Raw genomic sequence first — 23,048 nt, 5'->3', positions numbered from 1 at the left:
TCAATAAACTTCAAACTTCAAACTCATAGTTGCAAAGCAACGCTATACAGGGGCACTACAATGGACAGAAATGAAAAACTGAGCAGTGGGCCCTGAAGTGCTCTAGAAATTAATATGCTGCTTTCGAGCGTTGACGAACCTGTTATTTGTCGTGATCGTAGGCTTTAAGCTGCACGGATACTTTTATTGAAAGCCTCCTCTAGGGGCTTCGCAGGAACAATTATTTTTGGTAATTATCACTTGTAGTTGCTTTGTTGCTGTGTTGAAAGAGGCAAATATCTACCAGTGTCTCAGCGAGCTGCAAAAGTATTTCTTTTTTCTCATGCTGCATTCCCTCTAAACAGAGCTTCACGCCTTTGAAAAGAACGAAGGGGTGAGACTGGCTGTAAGCAACCAACCAGGAAGCCAACATGAGTTTGGCTTTCTAATAGCGTTGTATATCTGATGAAGTAACGCGCTGTCGTTTTAGCTCGCTCCAGGCTGTGACGGTTGTAGTGCGGACCAGTATTTTATGGTTTTATTACTTTCCCGAGACCTAATGTCAATGCCCAGTTTTCCACAAGCTCGTAACCGTCGCTCGCAGCTCCACCAACCCCGTGTGCTCTTCTCCGGGAGGAATGCGTAGCACGATGTGTGACGCGCAGGCAGGAAACTTGGAAAGCTCGCGCGAACAAGTGAACGGAGAGTGTTTCGCGCGTCTCCTGCCAGCGCATCAGAGCGACCCTTTTGTGCGCGTCGTTAGTGCTGCGTGACGAAGAGAAAGAGGAACAGTACCAACTCTGATGCACAGAAGCCGCTGGAGCCGATGACGTTGTTAAAGAGCGCCTAAAGAGGAAGTAATCAAGGGCTGCGCTTGTGCACGAAACCCATAGTGAGCGTCGGAGCTGGTAACCGACAGGCGGGGACCGTTAGCGCAGGACGATAACAATCTATCGACCGCGTTGCTTACGCGCGCGAAAGAAGGAAAGAGGCTGTAGAGATTTGGGGGCCGACGCTTGCAGCAATGTTTAACGTGCCATTGGAATTCATTAATTGCCGGCCCAAATTATAGGGCTTGAGCACTCGTTAGCAAGGCCACCGGCGCCACTGTACAGAACGCCGCGCGAGCGCGTCTCCTATCGAATCGGGGACGCCCTGCCAGGCACGTCGCAACTCCCGGAGAGCTCGCACTAATAACATCCCGCCCTGAAGGCTCTGCGTCCCCGAGCTGTCGCCGTCACCGCGGGGGAAGTCTCTCACGACGGGCTGCCACAGCTCTGGCCGGCTGGTTCAGCTGCAGGTCGAACCCGCCAAGACTCAGTTGAATTTCCATCCAAAGCAGGCGATCCGGCTGTACACGTTCCGAGTATGTGCAGTGAGGGTGGCGGGCACACGAAACCCGTTCTCAATGCCCGAAATGTTGTCGACCCCATGTTTCTTCCATCACACGTCCGGCCCGCCGAGTGAAACATACATTCGTGCCTCGCCGCCCCAAGCAAAGGAGAAAGAAATATGCTTGAGACGCTGGTGATATGAAGCTCATGGAAGTCTTGCTTGAGCGAACGAGCTAAACCGAAAATACGTAGCATGCGTATAGGAGCTTATGTAGTGGTTCAAAGTCTTGATTGATGTTTGCATAGATATGAGTTTTATAAATTAGAAATTAAACGTTCTACGTGTGCCTATGGCAGAAAAAAAAATAATAGAGCTCGAAACTGCGCAGGTAAAACCCCCTTCACACGCAGTCGTGCTCGTGTCACGTGGGGGGATAGTGACCAAAGCACAGGGTGGGATATAGTTGGGTAGCCTTCAACCACAGAACACCACTGCCAACACAGGCGTTCACGTCACACCTGGTTCAACAATACAGCGTGAATGGTTGCAATCGGAATAAAAACAAACACCCGCGAGTCGTATATATTAGAAAATTTCATTCCGAAGGTGGGCCAAAAGGCGCCGAAATATACATGTATAGCGCTCTTCTGTGAAGAGAAACAGCCTTCGTAAAGGCTTTATGGGCATCAGCAGCGTGGTAGCTGCTTTAATGTAATTCGATAGTGCCGTGCCCCTGACATACAGGCGCGCTACCAGCGCGGGCAGCTTCAAGGGAACAGGTCGACACCACCGGGTAAGGGTTCGAGGCCACACTCGCGGCGCCAATCCTCGACGACGTACGGCTTGGCGATTTCCTTGAAGGTTTTCAGGTTGCAGCGGAAGCCTTCACAGCCGGGGATTTCGAGCCTGTAGGGCTTGCGTGTTGTGTCGTTCTTAAAGAGCATTTGGATGTAGAAGTTACCGTCGGCATCTTCATGCAGTTCGGTGATGACCGCTGTCGACGACGGCACCGCCAACTGGTTGAATACTCCAAATGCAGACGTGAACGCTGCGATCAGGACGTCGTGCTGTAAGGCAAGTAATATTTTCAGTAACCGAGACTAGGAAGAGCTAAAAGGGCAGGTAAGAGACATCGTAGTTGGCCGTACGTTTAAAGCTTGTGCAGAAAAATACATGCGAAATGCTGAAAAAAAAGAACAGGACAGCGCAGAAAAATACTGCTGTGACACTGAAACATCACATCGTAACTTAAGCGCCGGTACTGGCGCCTGATTGCGAGCATTCGTGAGTTATAGCGCTCAAAAACTAAGTGACGCGAACGCCCTCGAGCGCGTGATGTCGAACGTGATGTTACTACAATTTTCATCGATTGAAGCCAGTGACATGAAGCAGCGCTGAACGAAATGTGGATGCGCTCGTGTGCAGTATGAGCAGTCGCTGAGCAACCATTGATCAGTCGTTTTCGAATGAAGAGAGAGCGAGAGAGAGACAAGTAGCAAAGGCAGGGAGCAATCGCATTATTTAGCATGTAGGTCATTTACTGTTAACAGACGGTGTCACTCGCAAATAATTTCTGCGCAAGACAATTCGGTAGAAGCGCCCACACAAATAAATGCTCTTACTAAACTCTCACGGAAATAAACAATAATTACTCCGCACCTCAGTCCAAAAACGTTTACAATTCAGTGAGCGTGGCTGGAAGTAAGCAGTAATGTATACGATAGTCAATAGCACGTCTCAGTGCTTCAGTGACGTGACTAACAACGCGAGTCCTCTTATGTATATGTTAATCCTTACCTGAGATTGAGTTCACTCCATCGCTAGTAATTTATATGTTAAGTTTTCCAATTTTTCTTGAGAGAGGCGTTTATGTTAGAGAACATTTTCATGTTTACTTTTGTACCTCGATCGCCTTTAGACAGCCCAAAAGCGGACTACTTCTCATTCAAGTTTATGCAGTCCCCGGACGATACTGTGAACGCTTATGAAGAAAAGCTTCTCGTGCTTGATTATGCCAGCAGGTTAAACTAGGCACTCTCGATCATGGCAAAGGCCAGCACATTGGAATACTTTAATGTGGAAAACTGCGCCAGTCGGTAGGCATTCGCGTTGAAGTTTGTGCAGCGCTCACAGTTGGACGAAGGACAACGACAGTACACGGGGCATACGCTGACTCTCAATTGACTTTTAATTGGAAATACACGAAGAAACAAAAATAACAGTACATAATTAAAACATGTGACAAAGGAACGGAACGTTTGCAAACTTCAACGCACATAAAGGCTGCCGCACGCGCTGACCAAATATTCAAATTTTTTATCACAAAGCCGCATTGGTGGTTGACTCACAGAGCCTTCCACTTTCCATTATATATGGAAGGCTTCAATTATTTCGCGCATTCTATGCCTCGATAGCAACATTGTGTCTTTGAAGTGCCGAGGTCAGCCACATTCCCGGCAGTGAACCGCTAAGTAGGACAACTTAAAAGGACATTTAGAGGGCCTGGTAGGCGCACGCGGGACAAGCGCTTGTCCCACGTGTACTCTTTCTTCCATGACATGTCTGCCGTGCTTAAATCATGTCATGTATGCGCCAACTAGGTTGTCGCGTGTCTACCCTTTCTGCCGTGCCGTGTCAGTTTTTGTTTTTTCACTCCAAAGCATGTCATGTATGAGACAGGTTTTCTGCTAGCGTGTGCTTATGCTCGCTCAGCCGTCTCACGTTAACACACATACCACTTTGGCCTATGTACGCTATTGCCGCAAGATAACATAACCTGGAACGCGATTTCAACTTCGCCTACGACAAACACATGCTACACAGCACCCATTTTGTGGCCCTTTTAGCATGCTACTTTGTTGTTGTTTTTCACCTTGGCGCACATTCTAGCCAATTTGTTATCTTGCGGAAAAACGTACGTAGCCCAAAGTGGAAGGTGTCTTGTCCCACACAGTGATTCACTGCCGGGAATGTGGTTGAAATCCGCATTTCCAAAACACAATGCTGCTATCGAGGCCGAGAGTGTGTGAAATAATTGAAGCCATTCATATCAGACGAAAAGCTGGAGGCTGCGTGAGTCAACCATCAATACGGGTCTGGGATAAAGAGTTTGAATATTTGGTCAGTACATGCGGCAGCATTTAAGGTAGACTGCCACTGGTACGCACGTCTATTGATAGTGTGCGTTAAAGTTTGCTAACTTTCTGTTCTTGTGTGACATAGTGGAAGGCTACAGCGCGGGAACCGACGGAGACAAAGGAGGCGCACAAAGTACACACACACAGCGCTGACTTTCAACAAAAAATAGAGAAAGTCAGCGCTGTGTCTGTGTACTTTGTGTGCCTCCTTTGTCTCCGTCGGTTCCCGCGCTGCAGCCTTCCACTATGTTCAACTAACAAGCCCAACTAGTTACTTTGTAACATAGTTTAACTATGTGGTGTTAGCTTTCTTTTTTCCTTTGTTTCCGATTAAAAGTCCATTGAGAGTCAGCGCATTTCCCGTGCACTTTCCTTGTCCTTCGCCCAACTGTGAGCACTGCACAAACTTCAGCATGAACATTGGGTAGGGATGGTCCACAGAAAAGACCGAAAAACGGAGCACGCCAACAAGCGTCGTGAGAATTTCGGCGAAGGCTGCTCGTCTGCTTAAATGCATTCAGACTTCTTTTCAGCTGCTATACTTCACCTCTCGCGTTTGATTAATACATAGACGCGACGAGACAAAACCTCGTTTATTTCAGCCTCTAAAGAAACCATCAGATTTAAGTCGGCAAGCAGGAAACACAAGCAAGGCACGCTCGCTATGCACGCTTGAGAACTATGCTTGCTGCGATCGCTGGCGCTCTCAAACGAATATTTGTGCGCAAACCTGAATCATTTGCGTCCACGGACTCCAAAGCGGCCATACTGTGACTGCAGTGCCGCTCTCTTGTAAGCACGCGAAGAAAAAAAAAACATTCAGGAAGCGCACGAACTGCGTCAGCATGTGTTTGTTTTATGCTTCCCATAATAAATGATTCCGTCAAATAAGTGGCAAACTAATTTAATTTTGCCCGTATTCATCATATTGATCCTCTACACCGCTCCGGGTCGTCGCGCGATTGATGACCTATAGCGCGGACAACCTTATCTCAAAGTTTTATGATAACACTTCCTGAAGACCGAATATTCGTCAGACGAGAGCTTGCGAACGGCTTCCCGCCTCTCCGTACACACCCGCATCAAGTCCTGTATTACCAAGGCACATCTCAGGAAGACAGCAACTGTTGACAAATACGAACTTTTTTCCGCAAATACGTCGGTCCGGCTGCACGATATTCACAGAAGCATCATTCCGAAATGTTCGCCCTGTGATATAGCGCACAATGTATCGCATATATTTTTTGGGGGAAGTGCCTTCTCTTCGGAATAAAGGGCGCTTTGATGTCGCGCGGCTTAAGACAGCAGCGTAGGAGTAGCCACCGCACTATGCATTCATTACATTTCCTCAAGGGCGCCTCAAGCATGCTAGGCGAGAACTGTCGCCCTTTCTTTCTTTTCCTTTTTTTTTCTTCTTGTCTAAGACGCCGTAATTCTCTGCGAGTGGCATAACAGAGGCAGTTTTATTTCTATTTAATTTTTTAGTTTACTTTTTGATTATCTTGCATTCGTGATTGATACGCGTTTAGTTGATTTATTATGTTTGCTGCTGGTGTAAATTTCTTTAGTCGTTTTATTCTGCTTAGGACGGAACGAGTGGCGCAAAGGCAGCATTTTTTATTGCTGCAAATAACAGATGCTCTGTTTTTTCTCACTTCCTCCTGTCGCACAGAGGCAAAAAATACGTACCGCAGCATACATGTACAGTTTCACGTTCGAGTTTCCGTTCACGACAGCGTCAGAGTGCCGCAGGATCTCTCTAACCATGAGACCTGCATCAGAATTGTTCAACAAAAAAAGAGAGCCGTTAAAGTACACTCAAGGTTTTGAAACTCCACAGGGTGCGAGTAGTTGCCTACACGGAACACAAAATATAAAAGTCATCACATATAGCAAAGTGACATTATAAGACTTGGAATTTACAGTAACTCATATGTATTCGCATTTTTATCCGACCATCGAAGGCCTACTCTTGGCCATGTGCACGAACATACCCGGTGTTAAATGAGCAGCGCCGTTCTGACTTTACAATCAAGAAAATATTATGTTGTGTTAGTCAAGGGGCGAAAATCACAAAAGAATATCAATGTAGTAACAGGTTCTGCCCATCGTCTCCACACTGCCCTATTCGTCTGCTCTCTTTACGAACCGAATAATTTACGAATAATTCCTTTTATGAACCGACTGAAGTAGCACGTGTCAATTGACGCGGTCTAAAAGGTGCGTGCGTGCGTGCGTGCGTGCGTTCGTGCGTGTGTGTGTGTGTGTGTGTGTGTGTGTGTGTGTGTGTGTGTGTGTGTGTGTGTGTGTGTGTGTGTGTGTGTGCGTGTGTGTGTGTGTGTGTGTGTGTGTGTGTGTGTGTGTGTGTGTGTGTGTGTGTGTGTGTGTGTGTGTGTGTGTGTGTGTGTGTGTGTGTGTGTGTGTGTGTGTGTGTGTGTGTGTGTGTGTGGAAAATACCCGCCGTTCTACTGAAGAGCCGCATCAACTCAAAAATCACCCGTAGAACGATGTGGCGACAAGAGCAGAAGCAACGACACGCCCCCACAGCAGGCTGTGGCGCGTCGCAAGAGCAGATGGCAAATCAGTTCTGCCGAAGCCCGCAAGGTGGAGGAAAGTACATGAAAGGGAAAAATTGGCATCCACCCGAATTGTATAGCAGGAAGCTATACAAAGGAAACCCATACGGGTTTCTCAGAAAGAAAGCCTTGAAGTTGAAGAAAAATTCGTCCTAGACAAGAGCTGATGCTACGACGCAATGCGCGAAACTCGCGTAATGCGCCTAACGGACCTCAAGGCTTGCACTTTTCTATTCATTTTCGAAATAAACACGCAGGGCTAGTGCCAGGCACTGCACTTGTACTTTCCGGACAGGCACTACACCCTGCTGCACTCGCACGGTACCGCTACGGAACTAGCGCAGAAAGTGCAGCCAAATCGAATAGACTCATGCACTTAATCGGGAGTTGCCCACAGCGCCAGTCGGAATGAGATCGTAGGAAGAGGGAAATGCGACAGCAGCTTCATCTTGCACGGCGCTTTTACGTCACGCACTAATTGAACAGAGCCGTGGTACGCGCTGCGGGCATGCACAATCAGGTAAATTGAACGAATAATTTGACGGCAGTTTCAATTTTCATGGCATTTTGAAAGGCAGAAGCACGAAACTAGTCTTATGTGACGATTCTCTCCAACCTTGCAATATATACATGTGCCGCAAGGTTCGCAACAATTAAGTGACGCAGGAATATTATTAATAAAGGAACTGCTTTGATTTTTTTAATTATGTCCACCTGGGGAGAAAAGTGTTCGAGCGAAAACACACACACACACACACACACAGCGTATGATGACACTTACACAAGCATATGCTTTGAAGAAAGCACAGTTCCGAATCTTACCAGCTCGCAGTTTATTGTGCAGAGGGCTGTTGTAGTTCAGAATGGTCGTGTATTTCGCTAATCTGGTCATGTTGCCCCAAAGTGGAAGCGCCCAGTCCGGGATCTTCAGATTACGACTCCTCTGTGCAAAGGGAACGGACACAAACATTAACGCCATACTTGAGGATAGAAAAGAAGGCTTGTTGCACTTGCATTTCCTAGTGCACTCACGACCAAGTCGAGTTATACTACGCGTATCCCGTAATAAAGTAAAACGTTTATTTATTTATTTATTTATTTATTTATTTATTTATTTATTTATTTATTTATTTACATGGCATGTAATTTCGGCCCAATAATGTGTATTGCTCTGTAAAACGCACGGCATACCTCAATCGTAAGAGTGTCCAGCAAATCCCGCACGCTGACCCAGTCTGTCATCTTTTTGCCAGAGAGCTGCTGGAGCGTATTCATCAAATTCTGGAACAAGAATGCAACAGATAAGATCAGTACCCCGAGACACGAGAAAAATTGTTTACGTCATGTGGCGCTAGCGTGGATTCGCCACAGACTGATCCGGAGAAATTAGCCAGTCTGGACAAAAAGATAAAAATAATGTAAAAGACAGGGAGGTAACCAGAATAAATGTTCAGGGCTACATTTCACTCCGGAAAGAGGATATATTGATTATTGGTCTTTGGAGAGGTTTTCTTGGTCAGATGCCGAATGACATGAACGAGCAGTGCTACATTTACCGAAGTGGACAAATGGGTAAGAAATGTTATATACCTTGTCGAATTCCTCACAATGAAGATGAGCAACGGAATGTTGCGAATTACAACACTGTGTCACACAAACAACGAGGAGGAAACAAGCTATATTATTTAGCTGTAAGAAGACCTAGAAAATTATTTACACACTTAAATATAAGCATGCCATGTGCAGTGTGTATTCCTTGTGACCTAACTATATATCAGTGGATCAAACTAAAGTGCACGTTCTGTGAAAAAGTAAAGCCGGAAACTCTAAGGGAAACTTACTGCATTGCTTTTCAGCAACTCAGCGCCTTCCGGTGACTCACGAATTCGGTCCAGCTCCTCGTCATCCCTGGGGCAGATTGCGTCTTCGTACAGCATCTGTAAGGGATGTCTGTGAGTGGTGGTCTTGAATTGGCGCTTTTCGGCGCTGTCGCGCAGAAAGCCACTAGCAATTAGACAGCACTAAAACAAGTGACGAAATAGAATCGCAACAGTGAACGATACAATTTTTGGCTGAACTAATTTCCTACGAATTTTATCGCCATGCATGCATACGGGCCCAACATCACTTTTTATATAGATATTCAGTATTTACCCCCCCCCCCCCCCTGAAGTTGTCCTGTATCAATCGCTTTTGGGTGAACAAACACAAATATACATAGGTTCTGTTTTGAGACAAGCATGTTCCATGTGTCTCTCAAGTTTGTCGATTACGGCGACTCCTTTATCGAAGGACGCAGTGCTTGCGCATAACATGAAACAAGTGTAAACTCACGCCATCCAAATCAACCGGCATGGTTTGTATCGGCACGGGCTGCCAGTCAACTTCACTGTTCCAAACTTGCTTGTCCCGCGGTGGATAAAGGCCGTACAGGTTGGTCTGGATGCTCTCCAGGCACCGCTCTCGGCCAGAGCTCCGTGCTCGCATCTAGCGACGATGAACACGAGTTAGAACACCACACACTAACGCACCCATGAAACCCACCCTACTTCTTGTACGTGTCAAGTGAATGCAGCACTTTCGTTACAATTAAGGTCGACTTTTGTTAATTCGACCTCGTTCGGACACGTGGAATCGATTAAAGTTATTCGATGTTCGAATTAGGCAACGTACTCGAATAGTCGGAATTTTTCTCGCACTCGAAGAACCATTCGGCCAGTCTCTGCACATAGTTCTACCACGATCGGTACAGACACCGATGAGGGCGAGCGTAAGTGCCGTGTGCGCGCGACGACACGTGGCTTGCGAGAAGTGTGGACAGCGGCTTTAAAAAACAGCGCCGATCCCCTCATTTGAATAAAAAATTGCCGCTGTTACCTGTTTTAGAAAGACCGTTGGCAGTCGTAATCAACCCGTCATCAATTCCCTCCCGAGTGCGGAATAGTGTCTTCTTTCCCTCGAGATAAATTTAGGGGCATCGTTCGGGACCTCCGCATGTGGTCAGATTAATCAATGACGAATAAACGAAGGTCAATTGATTTACAATAATTTATGGTGTTTTACGACCAAATACTACGCCCGTGCGATAAGTCGAGGTCTCCGTAGTGATCGTAGTGGAGGACTTCAGGTTCATTCGGAACACTTGCTGTGCTTTTAACTACGCTGCGGCCTTAGTGCAGAGAATCTTTTTTTTTCTTTAGATGTGGAAAACCTAGTTGCGAATCGAAACCAACGAGCAGCCACTCTGACTACGCGCACAGCGCCTGAGTGTCTCCTCCAATAAATTTATCGTGAATTGCGTTCACGCACAAACGGATAATAATCCATAAAACCCATAACCGCTGCATCCCTTAATTGCCTGACTATTTCTTACCAGAAGGCTCACCACTTTTTATCAGTGATAGACGCATTTCGTAAAGCTCCCACTGCCCCCACCTCCAAGAGGAGACAAACAAAACGAATCGAGGACTACAAAAGTATGTCTCAACTCATGTAACTATCATGAACGCCAGCGACCATTTGATCCCAGCGTACGTACGTCATAGCTGACAGCATCAGAGCGCACATTCGACATTTCTGTTAAACCCCAATAACTATATCGCTGTGTTGCCGGCGAAGAGACCTCAAGCTACATTTTCAAAAGCTGTCCTGAAACATTAAGGACTACCTCTGGCACCTTGTCGTGCCTTCGACAATCCCAAGCCCGTCTCAAGGTTCCGGGAATTGCAAAGAAGGCCGTTCATTCATCAGTGGCTCAATAAAGGAGGTTTACGGAGAGGGAACAGAGATGGATCGGTCTCGTCCACCAGCCCTACATGTGCCAGTGTCACCCCGGCCATACTTGTCACAATCAAGTTCAGGGTGTTCCATATGACGACTTCTGCACCAACAGAACTTGCCGGTTTACGTGCTGCTGTTAAATTATTTAAAGCATGATTTCGAAAGCGGATCTTGTTCTGTGACTCAAAAGCAGCTCTTCATAGTTTGCAGGACTCATGAGCAGTTTATACGAGCGTGAGATATAAGAATTATCCATCACGTTCTCTCTAATGTACATGGCGTCATTTTTTCTGTTTTATTATAAACGGGTTGCTGCGGGAAAATGAAAAAAAAAAGAACAGAAAATACTTCGGCTACACCGTTTTTCTCTGTGTTACATCAATTAATTATTAAAAATATATTAAAAGACAAAATTGCGAATAAACCTATCGATAAGCTAGCATATTAAGCTCATCGTCATCTTTCAGCGTCTGCCGGGTCATTATGGCATGGGCGGTACCGACGTTGCTGAAGCTGCTTGCCGGACACCCCATAAAGGAGCCCGTACAGTTCTCATATCCTTGTCGAGAACTGACGCTACGAGACGTCTTCATTTGCTCGCACACACCAAGACGCAGGCTCCGTGGAACAACCCGAGTATCTCGAAATCTCGCCTCTATAGACTTTACTCTTCGTCGAAGCTACAGGTGCCATCGCGCCTGCCCAAGTGCGATGAAGCCTCCCTTTCCCGTATCCATGGCTAGATATGGCTTATACGAAAGCCTACACACTACTCATTCGAGTGGCATACACATCCATGTGCGACTCCTGCCGCTGGTACGAACCAACCCGTTCTATATTCTTGTCCTCGTTAGGATATCGAGCGTGACCCTCTTTAGGCTTTTTTTTTTAAAACCGTCTGGTTTCCATACAAGTTAACAAATACGAAGGCTCTAGGCCTCATACATCGCGTTGCAGGCTCACAAATCAAAGCAGGCATTGCTAAACTTTCTTAGATCGACTTACCTCAGTAACCGATTGCAGGCGTGATGGGCAGCTCCCCGCTTGTGCGCACTGCCTCGCTTCCTCTCCCAGCTCTTCCCCTTAAGCCCTTTCTTCTATGTAGGATAACAAACTGAATGGGACCTGCCTGCGTTTCCTTCCTCTCTCTATATATATATTCCGTATCTCGAAACCACGATAGCTGCAAAACGTGGTACCCACTGAACCACCCACAGTCATGCGCTTTCATTTGTCTGGCATACTTCAGGGCGGCGGAAGAAAGCTAAAATTTGATTTCATTATTTATTGCATAGTCATTTGTTTTTCCTAGCTGTTCATGGCCTGCGAAAATAAACTAGGAGAAGTGCTCCTATATCTACCAGTATATTCAGAAAAGTGAGCCGACATAACCTAAAGCTCATAATTGCTCGCCCCATCACTTCCGCCCAGCTAAAAGCACTATTTCCAGCTTGAGCAATATATTGTAAACGAGCAATACAAAATAAGGGAACTTACTTCATTAGGATCGTACGTCAAAAAGTCTTCGTACTTCGTCCTGAGATATTTTCCCAAGTTGTACTGGTCGTTCTTGCCTTTCTGAAAAAAAAAAAAACGGTTTTAGAATTACGACTCGCACACTCAAAGTCTTCGCCAGCGCGTTTCCTTACCTTGGCGATTCCTGATTAATCAGCCGCACACCCTTAATGACGTTTATTTCTCAACCTACATGAAGCTTTGAGCTTCGTGCCTTGCACTATTTGGAACGCAAAATTTTGTTTTTTCTTTATCCTGAAGAAGACCATGCCAGTACGCTACTGCGGTATTGTAGGCTTCTCAGCAGCTTTCCTTAAATGATAGACTGTGACAAGGTAATGACTAGAAACCGGATGTTTAGAAACTAAATACGTTGTGTTAGGCACCTACAACAGGCACTGAAGCTGACATTTAAAGCATATATAGTCCTTTGGGCATGTAAAAGTTCAATTAAAGGAATTTTCGCTGTGCATCTGAGGAAACATTTTTATTTTCTAAGGAACACAGCCAGTTAAACCTCTATATTGTGAAATTAATTTTATTTTCTCGATAAAACGTTGCGTACGTTACAAGATTTATCTGACGTCCAGTGTGACCAGACACCACGGAAAAAGAGTTGTGAAAGCAGAGGCAAACAAGTACCGTCTCAAAATTTTTTTCTCATTCATTATGTGCCTTTTTTTCACTCAGTATTTGTCAGCATGCAGAAGAGGACCGCTCAACATGCACCGAAATTACCGGCACGTACTTGTACACCGGAGGAGGGAGGAGGAGGGAGGAGGAGGGAGAAGGAACAGGAAGGAAGCAAAGGCAGGGAGGTCAACCAGACGCCCGTCCGGTTTGCTACCTTACACAGGGGAAGGGGTTTAAGGGAAGAAAAGAAAGAAGAAGGAGGGAAGAAGGTACTATCGGTGTGAATACGTGTCGGAACGTTCGATGATCCAGTGCCTTGTGAAATTGCAGACTGTTAGCCGGTCAGAACCTCTAACAGGTGGTTTTTTTTTTTTTCAGTACCAAAAATACGAGATTTTTTTCCGAGCTATACGGAAGTTTCGAACTAACCCTATCAACAATAGGTCCATTGGGCATGGTGTCGAACCTTTCCTGACCACATAAGATAAGCTTCACATTCCGGGTCAGAGCGGCACTCGAGCGTTTAAGTTTCCTAATCCTGTCGGCTGAAAACGTGAAGCGAGCGCACACTTTCAAGCGTATCGTCGCGTAGCGCCGTTTGCGCCCTTCTCATAGCGATGCTCTCGTCTGCTGCTAAGCTGTACATCATTTACGCCGCCAAATTTCTTGTGGTAATAATCAGGTGCGTACAGCCAAGTATAAACAAATTATGAACAAAATGAGGCTATAGGACAAAACGCAGAAAATGTATTTTTAGGCTCTGAAAAATGCACTATATTCGAAAACATCGAAATATGCATATATAAGACCCCGATAAGGGTGGCACTAAAATGTGTCTAGCACCACTGTTCGTGCTTAATGTTAAATAGGAACGATAAGGACGTAAGGAAAAAAATAGGCATTTTGCCGAAAGTTCCGGTCTCTAGCGATAACTAAGGCACGTATTGAGAAAAAATGTCTTACGCTAGAACTGTTCGTAAGCTCATATTCCAGTCAAATATGCGTGACATATTACTAGCAAAAGCGACCGGCCAATCAATGGCGAAGAGCACTTACAAACTAAAAGCTTTATGAATTCGACCCCAAGACATGCATTCGCAAAATATTTCTTACGTAAGTGCTATTCGCAATTTAACATGACCGTTGAGCCCGTATTCACAAAACCAACAAAAGTTCTCCAATGCAAAAAGCACTACGTCACTAGACGGTATTCGAGCGCAGCGACATGCATCATAGCGATGGGCACGAAGTTTTATCAGAGCGTTAAGGTCCACTCCGCTCACACTTCACATGCTGAGACGCCGCACTTGATTTCCCGCTCTTCGATAAGCGTGTCTCCCAGAGACGCTAGTGAAAAGTGCTGTCCCCTTGGTTGCAAAAGGACAGCTCGAGTAGACGCAGGCTGAACGCTCACTCACACTAGGCCTACCCGACACCGATTTCGATCTGCCGACTGTGGCCAGCAGTCGGCAAACCGAAATCGATAAGGCAGATTGTTCGGCATCGGTGCAGGTGCGTCAGAGGCGCCGCCACGAAGGAAAAAACGCTGTCGCCGACAACCAGCAGACCGAAGTCGGTGTCGAGTAGGCCTAGTGTGAGTGAGCCTTCACGCACCGCTCAATCGGCACCGCAGTAGAGCGAGGGCAGCGTTCTGTCTTCCGCTGCTCACGCGCGCTGACGTTTTCCGTTGAGCGACTGTGCGCATTTTTGTAAGGTATACCGGTCTGAGTGGGGCGGACCACACACTCGGCTGACACTACTAACGTGATAGCGTTAACGGCTCCGTCTCGCAAACAGTCCGGCGACGGCGTCCGCGGCCGGCAAAGAATATTTTCGAACCACTCATATCCAGGCACTCCATGTGGCGCAAGGAAGTTACTGAACTAATTGAATTTCTCAAGCTAAAATACGCAGAAAAATCGTAAAGTACGACTTACACGCAATCTACAGACATGACAGCGTCGGATTGTAATTTGAATATACGAGAAAACATAATTCTGTTACGCGAAAAACAAAAACAGACTTTTTCAACGTTGCTACCATTCATAGGCCGGCCACGGCGTCTGCCATTTGCGCGCGCCGGCGCGCTGATATCTTGGAGGCCACAGAGCGGCGCGCCCTATTCCTTGCAACACCTCCAGATGGCGCTCGCCTCCGCCGCATCGCTGCCTACGCAAGAGGCCGCGTTTCTACGAGAAAGCCCGCCTTCGTGCATAGCGTTCGTCGCCAGCATTTCTCGGTAAACATTACGGTTACATACGCTCCAGTTGCCGGGAAGCGTGAGAAGCAGTCAGAGAGCTCTGAGTGGTATCACGTTCCGCTCTTAAACACGAAGCTTAAGCGTCCTCCAGACTTTTTTATTAACGAGACGGTCGCCGCGCTCGTGAGCAATCGCGGTCAACACTTACGTAAGAGACGCGGCATTCCCAAACCTTCAGGTTTGGAAATGCCGACCAATTTGTTATACACAAACTTTATATCACACATCAGTTCTCGCGAGAACCAGAGATAAAATTAAAAAAAAAAATATATATATATATATATATATATATATATATATATTCAACATTATGTTCCTCAAAGCCCAAGAAAACTTGGACGACACGCGCCCGTGTACATCTTTCGCAACCAACGCCAACTGGCCACCTTGAACGTATATCTAAGCGCCGAAGCTGCGTTCGTCAGCGAAACGCCTCTATCTGCAGCAGGCGACGCATTACGAGCTTGTGCTCTAGGCATAGAGGTTGCGCAATCAAAAATGTACGCCGCTAATGGCGCGATCAATGGGCTCGAAGCCGCCTGCAACATCCAAGATCACGGTGTCCTTTCTTTTTTTTTTCAGCTTCATGTATTAACGATGAAGTTCTCCGTTCCAACTATAATTCTTATGCCAGAAATTTTCTTGAATTGTCTTTTTTTTTTCGTTCACCTTATCTGCATAGATAAAGCTGTCCGGCTATACGTTACAGCAAGCTAGAGACAAGGTTTACAGCGCTCCCACAAAATTGCCTGCTACCAAAAACATGCCTCGATGGTGAACACGGATTCAGAGTTATTTCTGATCGATACCGTAGAACCAATCACAACAAAAATGTTAAAGCCTTAACGTATTGGGGGCCACGCGGGTTCAAGAACCATGCCGCCCTGCGGATGAGCGACCAAGTGCCGCTTTAAGACAATTCACGAACCAGCCATAGTCCGGCCGATATACAATTTCAATTGCATAGGCAATCACTGAGCGTTTCCGTCGACCTCATTAAGGATGAGCGGCTGGCGTCGCAGCGGACCCACTTGGCTGATGCCAGGAGGAGGAATTGACGCAATCGAACGGCAGAACGCGCCAGCATGTATCATGGCGGAGGAAAACGCGCGTGCCAAAATTCCACGGCAGCCAGACGACGACTCGCATAGCCCCCGCGTGCAACAGCATCGCCGAAGGAGCGACAGCGAGGGACGGTAGGCGTCGTATGACGTGCGATAATGGCACGCCGGCTATAGTTAATGGGCGCGTGAAAAATCGCGCTACTCCACACGTCTCCGGCTTCGCTTGAAATATAATGCTGTAAAATTTAAGTAGAGCCACGGCAGAACAACTGTGGCGAGTGATTTATGCCTCCCGTCGCCAAACTCGCATCACATTGTCTTTGCTCGGTTTTGACGGGGTCTTTTTTTTCCTCGTCTCTCTCTCTCTCTCTCTCTCTCTATGATAACATCACTGAAGCGGGCCGAATGAGGGGGGCAGCGGGAGATTAAAGTGAAATTGTGCACGCAGGCAGAAACAGACAAAATTGTCTCTGAGACGGGCACCGAAGGGGATGCCCACAACGGCTCGCCGAGGCGAATTTATCACTGCTTCTTTTTTTCTTTACTGCCCGGTTGGATACTGCTATTGGATCTCTGATGCTGCACCGAGTACGTAACGCGACCTCAAAGAGTCGGTGACCGCTCCGCAACGGCGCCTTGATTACTTTTGCTGCGCCACAGCTGCCAGTGAAACTCCGAGAGTCCACCTCATGCTAATCACGCTTTTCTTTTCATTCTACAAACGTAATTTCTTATGTCTTTGCAAAAGCTCGCTTCTGCTCACAATTTATTCGAAATTAGTGCTCGTGTCTATGGGAGAAACGTATGTTCCCCCTCTCCCCTCTTTCTTCTTTTCTCCTTACCTTGCTTTCGTGGCTTGAGGAGTGCACGAAGAAAGGCGATGACCTGGATGCTAGAATTATTTTTTTTTTATCTCAATGGCAGGAGTGCAGGTATTTCCTCCTTGGAGCAAACATAGCAAGATCACAAATTTACACATGCCCAGGAATTTTGGACGTTGCCTTTTGCGCATCTGTCAAACTTCACCGCGATGCATTAGCGTAACTCAATGGACCAAATTCTCTGAATTATTAAAAAAAATATATTTCAGAAGATTTCGTCAATTTTCAGATAGCGACGTCGAGCGGGTACTTTTTCGTAAGATACGCACTCAGGGTACTTAGCCGTAACTTCCCTGCGGCAGTATTTCGGTTTGGTTATAACATGGCTATAACGCGGCAAGGACCCTACGAATAAGTGCCGTAAATGAGCAGTACCCTCTCGACGTTCCTAACTGAAATTTGTTGAAATTCAGCCGACCTTTGAAATAGTAATGTTTGCAAATGTTGTCGATTAGGTTACGATGGTGCATTGCGCTGAAGTTCAACAGATGGACGCAAAGGCCATGTCCACAATACCTCAGCGTGAGACTTTCCAAACGCCTCGCGTCGCGGATTCGCCTTCACAGAAGGTTCAAGTCGTGACCTCAACAGCGCTACGTCTACACGAAATGTCAAGCAACATTTATACTCACGTGCGTTATGTGACCGAGGCCTTCTGGAAAATCACTGGGTGAGTTCGGGTCATTGGGATACAACGACGTTGGTGTGCGGTCTCCATGACGAAACATCTGTAATAGCCCAAACAAACCGGAGATCTTTGGCACAGGCAGAACAAACTGAGCTTTGCGTATATGTTGCGATACAACTCGTTTCGGTAAACTGTGTCGACTAAGAGAGATTTAAAAGTTTGAGTGACAGTGTTTGAGGGGAAGGGGGGGGGGGGGTGTACTCTTTGTCGTAACAAAACGCGGATATGATAAAAGAAAAGTACAGATTGTGTCTTTCCGCATTCGCGTGTGTGTGACGCTGAGTTCCATTCGTTCGCAGAAGCTTAGTTTCGGAGCCTAGAGAGCATTCATCACCCAGTTATGCCACAATCACACGTCTGGCGATTTCAAATAATGAGGCGTAAGATCGAGATGCTCCACATTGTGTCTTTCGGCTCGCGTTTTGTTCCGACGTGACACTGCAGCCTTGGTGGAACGCGTATACAAACTAGAACGCGCATCACCGAAGCTGGGTTCCAACCGCACGGCGAGGCTCCTGTGAATCCCCAGTGTTACACAAATGGGCGTGTGTATTGATATGAAAAAGAAAATGGAAGGATCTTTTGTTGCGGCCCTACAAAGCTTCGGAGGGCCAGGAATGTCGAAGGAGACGCGCTAAACTTCCAAGCAAGAGCTCCGGTGATACGCAAGCCGCTGTGCGGGAAGCACCTGTGACAAAGTCTGTGCAACTTGCAAGGCGCGAACCGCCTACAGGAGTCTCGCCGTCTAAGGAAGCAGCGCCTGCCGCGTGTCTCGAGCTAAAGACTGCATAGATGGGTGCTTAAGGGACCACACGTTCTCATATGCGCACGTAGCCGGCTTTTCTGACGGCTATAAAATGTTGCGCGCCATGGCAATCGCATTATCGCTGCCCCAGGCGCGTTATGAGCAGAGGTGCTCGGAACGAGTCACATCCATTCTAATCTACACTTCCCTTACTTCATTTAGAGAAACGGTGGGCGGGCAGGCAATCTGAATTGTAAAGAAAGCGCGCCGATTCAGACACGCGGTACGCGCCGCGAGCCGCGGGACGGTTCGAGGAACGCGCCGGCCCTCGTCGGGAGCGCGCGAAGGCTCCTCCGCGCGCGTTGATCGCGCGGCGCGACAGTGCCCCCCAATGGAGCGCCGAAGACGGCGTTCTTTTCAGCGCGCAGTGCGCGTGATGAACGAGCTGCTTGGCCGCTCAATGCTGGCGTGCGCGCGCCGCTCGTATTTCACCGCGTATTTCACGCACCGCCACCGCCCCCGCCGGTCGGGCGTCCAGCGCGCGCGCTGCCGCTTCGGCCGCGGCGCGAAATGGGCGGCGGACACACGACGCTTCTGCCGAAGTGCGAACTGCTTCGACAGCGACGGCCGATGGAGCGGGGCGATTGCCGTCCGCCCTTTCACGCCAGCGGCGTCGAGTCGGTTGACCGTAAGTTATGCGCGTCGCTATAGTTGTCGACTCCGCGGCTGTCTGAGGTCAGGGCCATAAATAGGCGGCGAATTTTATGGCGCAGAGCCACGCGAGCGGCAATTAAAGGACGCGAAATTACATCAGCGTCTGCGGTTAAAAATAAAAATGAAGACTCGTAACATGCATGGGAAACGCATTTGGCAAGGTAACTTGTTTCGCGTAGTTACAAACGTCGGAAATTAGCCGCAACGTCGTCCCTCATTATTAGTTAAAGTGCTGCGGCGAAACGCAACAATTATGATGTCTCATGCTTTCACGGTATCTTATGAGAGGTTACATCGAATATAAAAATGCAATTTACCTTTTCTCAACGTGCGTAATAATTAAGGAACTGCTCTTGAAATGGTCCCTGCCTAAGAAAAGAAATGCACAAACTGTCTTTCCAGCTGCACTTTCGCATATATATTCGGGATAAGTCGGGTACGTAATGTTTTCTTTCCGTGAGCAAGAAAAGGGAACGAAAGAGTTCCCGCACATTCAACAAATATCAGTCTGACATGTTCGAGGATTTGCTTCTGAGCACAATGGAATAAGACTACATTCAAAATGCAAAAAAAAACTTTGGTTTTGATTGTTACTCTCGTATATGGGCCTGAGAATAAGTGAACGCTATAATGTTTCAGCTTGCCACAAGTCGTTACCTAAGTACCTGAGAAAGGTGAAGCTCACAAATTTTGTTCCTGAAACAAATTGTGCGCGCTAGGATACGTGTGTGCGTGTAAATATGCACGGGTGCAGGAACAAGGGAAGCCTCAAACCGGAGCCAACGTTTAGATGAGGGGACTTGTTTTCGTCGGGGCAGTTTTATGCTTCTGCTTCAGTTTGCGACTTCCTGTGGAAGAATTTGTCTTGTTTGTAAAGCTTTGTGAAAACTTCCAGAAGCTCAAACTTGGCTTTACACGAAACTAACGGCGAGGATCCATCGACGCGTCCCGCGGGATGTGATCGCTGCGATGCAAGGTTACCTGCCTGCGCTTATATTGTGTCCCAAAACACAGGAGACACATGAAAAATGATGGCTTTAGGGTCATACTACACCACTTCCCCATGCCTAACTGCACAGAGCTAACCATTCGCACGAACACACCTGAAACGCGACAAGTCTATAGTGTGTGTAAATGCGATACATCGCGATTTATACCTAAGGGCATTCTGCATTTTGTGCCCGTAATACACAGCAGAGTGAGAGAGTGAATTGGGAACGTAGCGACAAACCATTATGAAACGCAAGACCAATTACCTAGAGGCGCTTGTCGCAGCGTAAAACTAGTGCGCAAAACCTTAAAATAATATGCTCAGAGTGGACATAAGGCTTATAGCTGGAGTTGGTGCTAAGTTTCTAGCGTACGTTTTTTTTTTTTTTGTCAGGCAAATAAAAAAAATATAGTCGGCTGCAATAGTTGGTACTCTATAGGACGAAGTTATTGGCAGCGGAGAAGCCAGGGAAACATACACGCACAAGTTTCGCAGAGTGAGCGATGTAGCCGTAAACTCTGAGCTACGTAGCTTTAGGCCATGTGAAACAGCTATGATTACACATTCCCCGTCTCGCCCTGTCCCGCCGTGAAGGGCAGAAAAGATGAGTGCCGTAATCTTCTCAATAATCGTTTTTGCCACCCCCAAGCGTTCCGATGTGCGCCCATCCGCGATGCCAAAGCGAAGATCCTAGAAAAGAAAGTGGAGTGGGTCCTCCCTAAGCCATGCACCAACGCGTACCACTAGTTATTTGTGCGTGATAATAACTAAAGGAGCACGGCTACGCAGCAGGAAGTAACTTTGAATGAATACAGAAGTTGAAACGTGGAGGTCGACTACCCGTTTAAAATTATTGTTGGTCTTGAAAGGGACAATTATTCATGTACAGCAATTGCTCAAAGAAAACAAAAACGACTTAAGTCTCAAAGAAATTACACAGTGCCAAAGTGCCAATGAAAAAAATAAATATCGAAGCTACAATCGAGGAACGTTTTCAATTCCAGATTTCTCCAGATAGCGCCAGCGCAATTACACACGATAATTGTTACGTCTTTTCTTATATTAATTACTGTTTGCCGGGTAATGAACCAAAAAGCTGGCGATCCCTCCGCGCCCCTTGTCTTTAATCACATTTCTACCTGTGCGCTAATCTGAAATGAAGGTGAGAATATTTGGGTCCCAGCTGGGAGTGGCGTCTTTTTAACAATATTTATTCAGTTGCTGTCTTCACTTTTCTAACGGCAAAGTACTGAAATTCTCACCGACGGGTTTCCCATGACCAATTAGCGTATATGTTGTCTTCCTCTTTTTTATCCTCGACACAGACATTCTAACAGCGGTTTCTTATAAAAAAAAGCTAAATGCGCTTCTGCATAATAGCACTAACACAGAAACGTGTGTCACCGAATTAAAGCCAATTTTGCCGTGTATCTCAATTCGTTCTTCCTAGAGTGATAAGGTGCGATCATGTAATAGGGTGCGGATGTTTGCAGGAAAACAGTAACAGAAGTGAGAACTTGTGTAAAAAGCTTCATCGAATATGTGTAAACGAGCTAAACACAGCGTTCCCAGAAAATGCTTACCTTCCCTTCATTTTTACGAAAGCATAGAAAAAAGTAATTGACCCAAATTTCGCACAGCCACATTACGCCTTGCAAAGCAGCTATAATCGTGCGAGAACGCGTACTAACTGATTACGGAAACCTAACATACCCGTATAAAATAAACAATAGCAGATCGCTTTGCCCAAATTGTTTTCTCTTCCATGCCATGCTCTTCACCACGATCCATGCCTCCCCCACAGCATGCACGTGCAAGTAACTTCACTACTGTCGATAACTACACGCACCCTGCCAAATCATAAACAACAAGTCAAGCGGTGCAAAACTCTCCAAATATTCTAATACGTGTAGATGATTTCTGAAATGCGTTATGTGGCTGATTTCAGTGCACCAAGTCGGCCACACACAGCATTTGCATCAAGCGTCAAGCTAAAAGCCCACTTGAGTGAGTTATTCACAACAAAACCACTGGTAGGCCCTCAGCGCGCAACAATTGCCGCAGCGGGCTACTTGGGAACACAGCAGGCTACACATTTACATCGGAGAGCGAAAACTGGCCACGAGGGGAGACAAAGAGTGCCGCAGCGCCGAGCGACGGCACACATCGGCGGGCCGAAGAAGAAGAAGATTAACGGGCTGCGTTGATCGGTTACTCACGACGTGTAGCTGGCGTAAGGTGCTCGCTTCGCCGCACTGCTGTATGCTGCGCGCGGCGGCGCCGACCGCCAAAACCAGGAGGCACGCAAGCTTCATGGCTAGGTGCAGCAACGGGGAAAGCTCTAAGCGGCCGGCCACGCGGTCTCTGTTTTTGAAGGACTGGCACTCAAGGACAGCGCGGCGCGAGCTTACAGCCGCTGGCGCGCGTGCACAAGTGGCCGGCCCCGCTTGACCAATCAGCGAGGCCAGGTTCCGCGGACCGCCCGCTGGTTGGCACCGGACCGCCGGGTTCTGATAACGTCCCGCACGTCAGAGGTCTTCTGCACGGTCGCAACCCTGTAACGCCGTTGCGTCCGAAGTCCTACTGGTAAATTAAGCAAGGTGTGAAACCAAAGAAGGCGCTGCGTCCTCATGGAACCATAAAGAAAGGCAACCGAAGACGTCCCCGTATCTTGTTCTCCGTGCTTGTGCAGTAGTGGAGTAGGCGAGGTTCTCGGCCTCTGAGTGATGCTGATATAGAGAACGAAGGCT

General features: G+C 47.2%; 1 protein-coding gene across 1 annotated transcript; it reads right to left on the bottom strand.

The window, feature by feature from the left end:
* Window positions 1–1,890: 1,890 nt before the first annotated feature.
* LOC142564534 (testicular acid phosphatase homolog) lies at window positions 1,891–22,679 on the bottom strand. The gene is made up of 9 exons (XM_075675555.1): window positions 22,518–22,679; window positions 17,793–17,888; window positions 12,305–12,385; window positions 9,362–9,514; window positions 8,869–8,964; window positions 8,219–8,308; window positions 7,850–7,970; window positions 6,141–6,223; window positions 1,891–2,381 (listed from the first exon to the last, which is right to left on the bottom strand). Exons 1-9 carry the CDS (start codon window positions 22,611–22,613, stop codon window positions 2,082–2,084), a joined length of 1,116 nt encoding a protein of 371 aa, XP_075531670.1. The 5' UTR covers window positions 22,614–22,679; the 3' UTR covers window positions 1,891–2,081.
* Between the last annotated feature and the right edge of the window lie 369 nt (window positions 22,680–23,048).

Source organism: Dermacentor variabilis, chromosome 1, assembly GCF_050947875.1.
Source record: "Dermacentor variabilis isolate Ectoservices chromosome 1, ASM5094787v1, whole genome shotgun sequence".
Taxonomy (NCBI): domain Eukaryota; kingdom Metazoa; phylum Arthropoda; class Arachnida; order Ixodida; family Ixodidae; genus Dermacentor; species Dermacentor variabilis.
The sequence above is the reverse complement of the archived record's forward strand: the minus strand, read 5'-3'. Positions and strand labels throughout refer to the sequence as shown.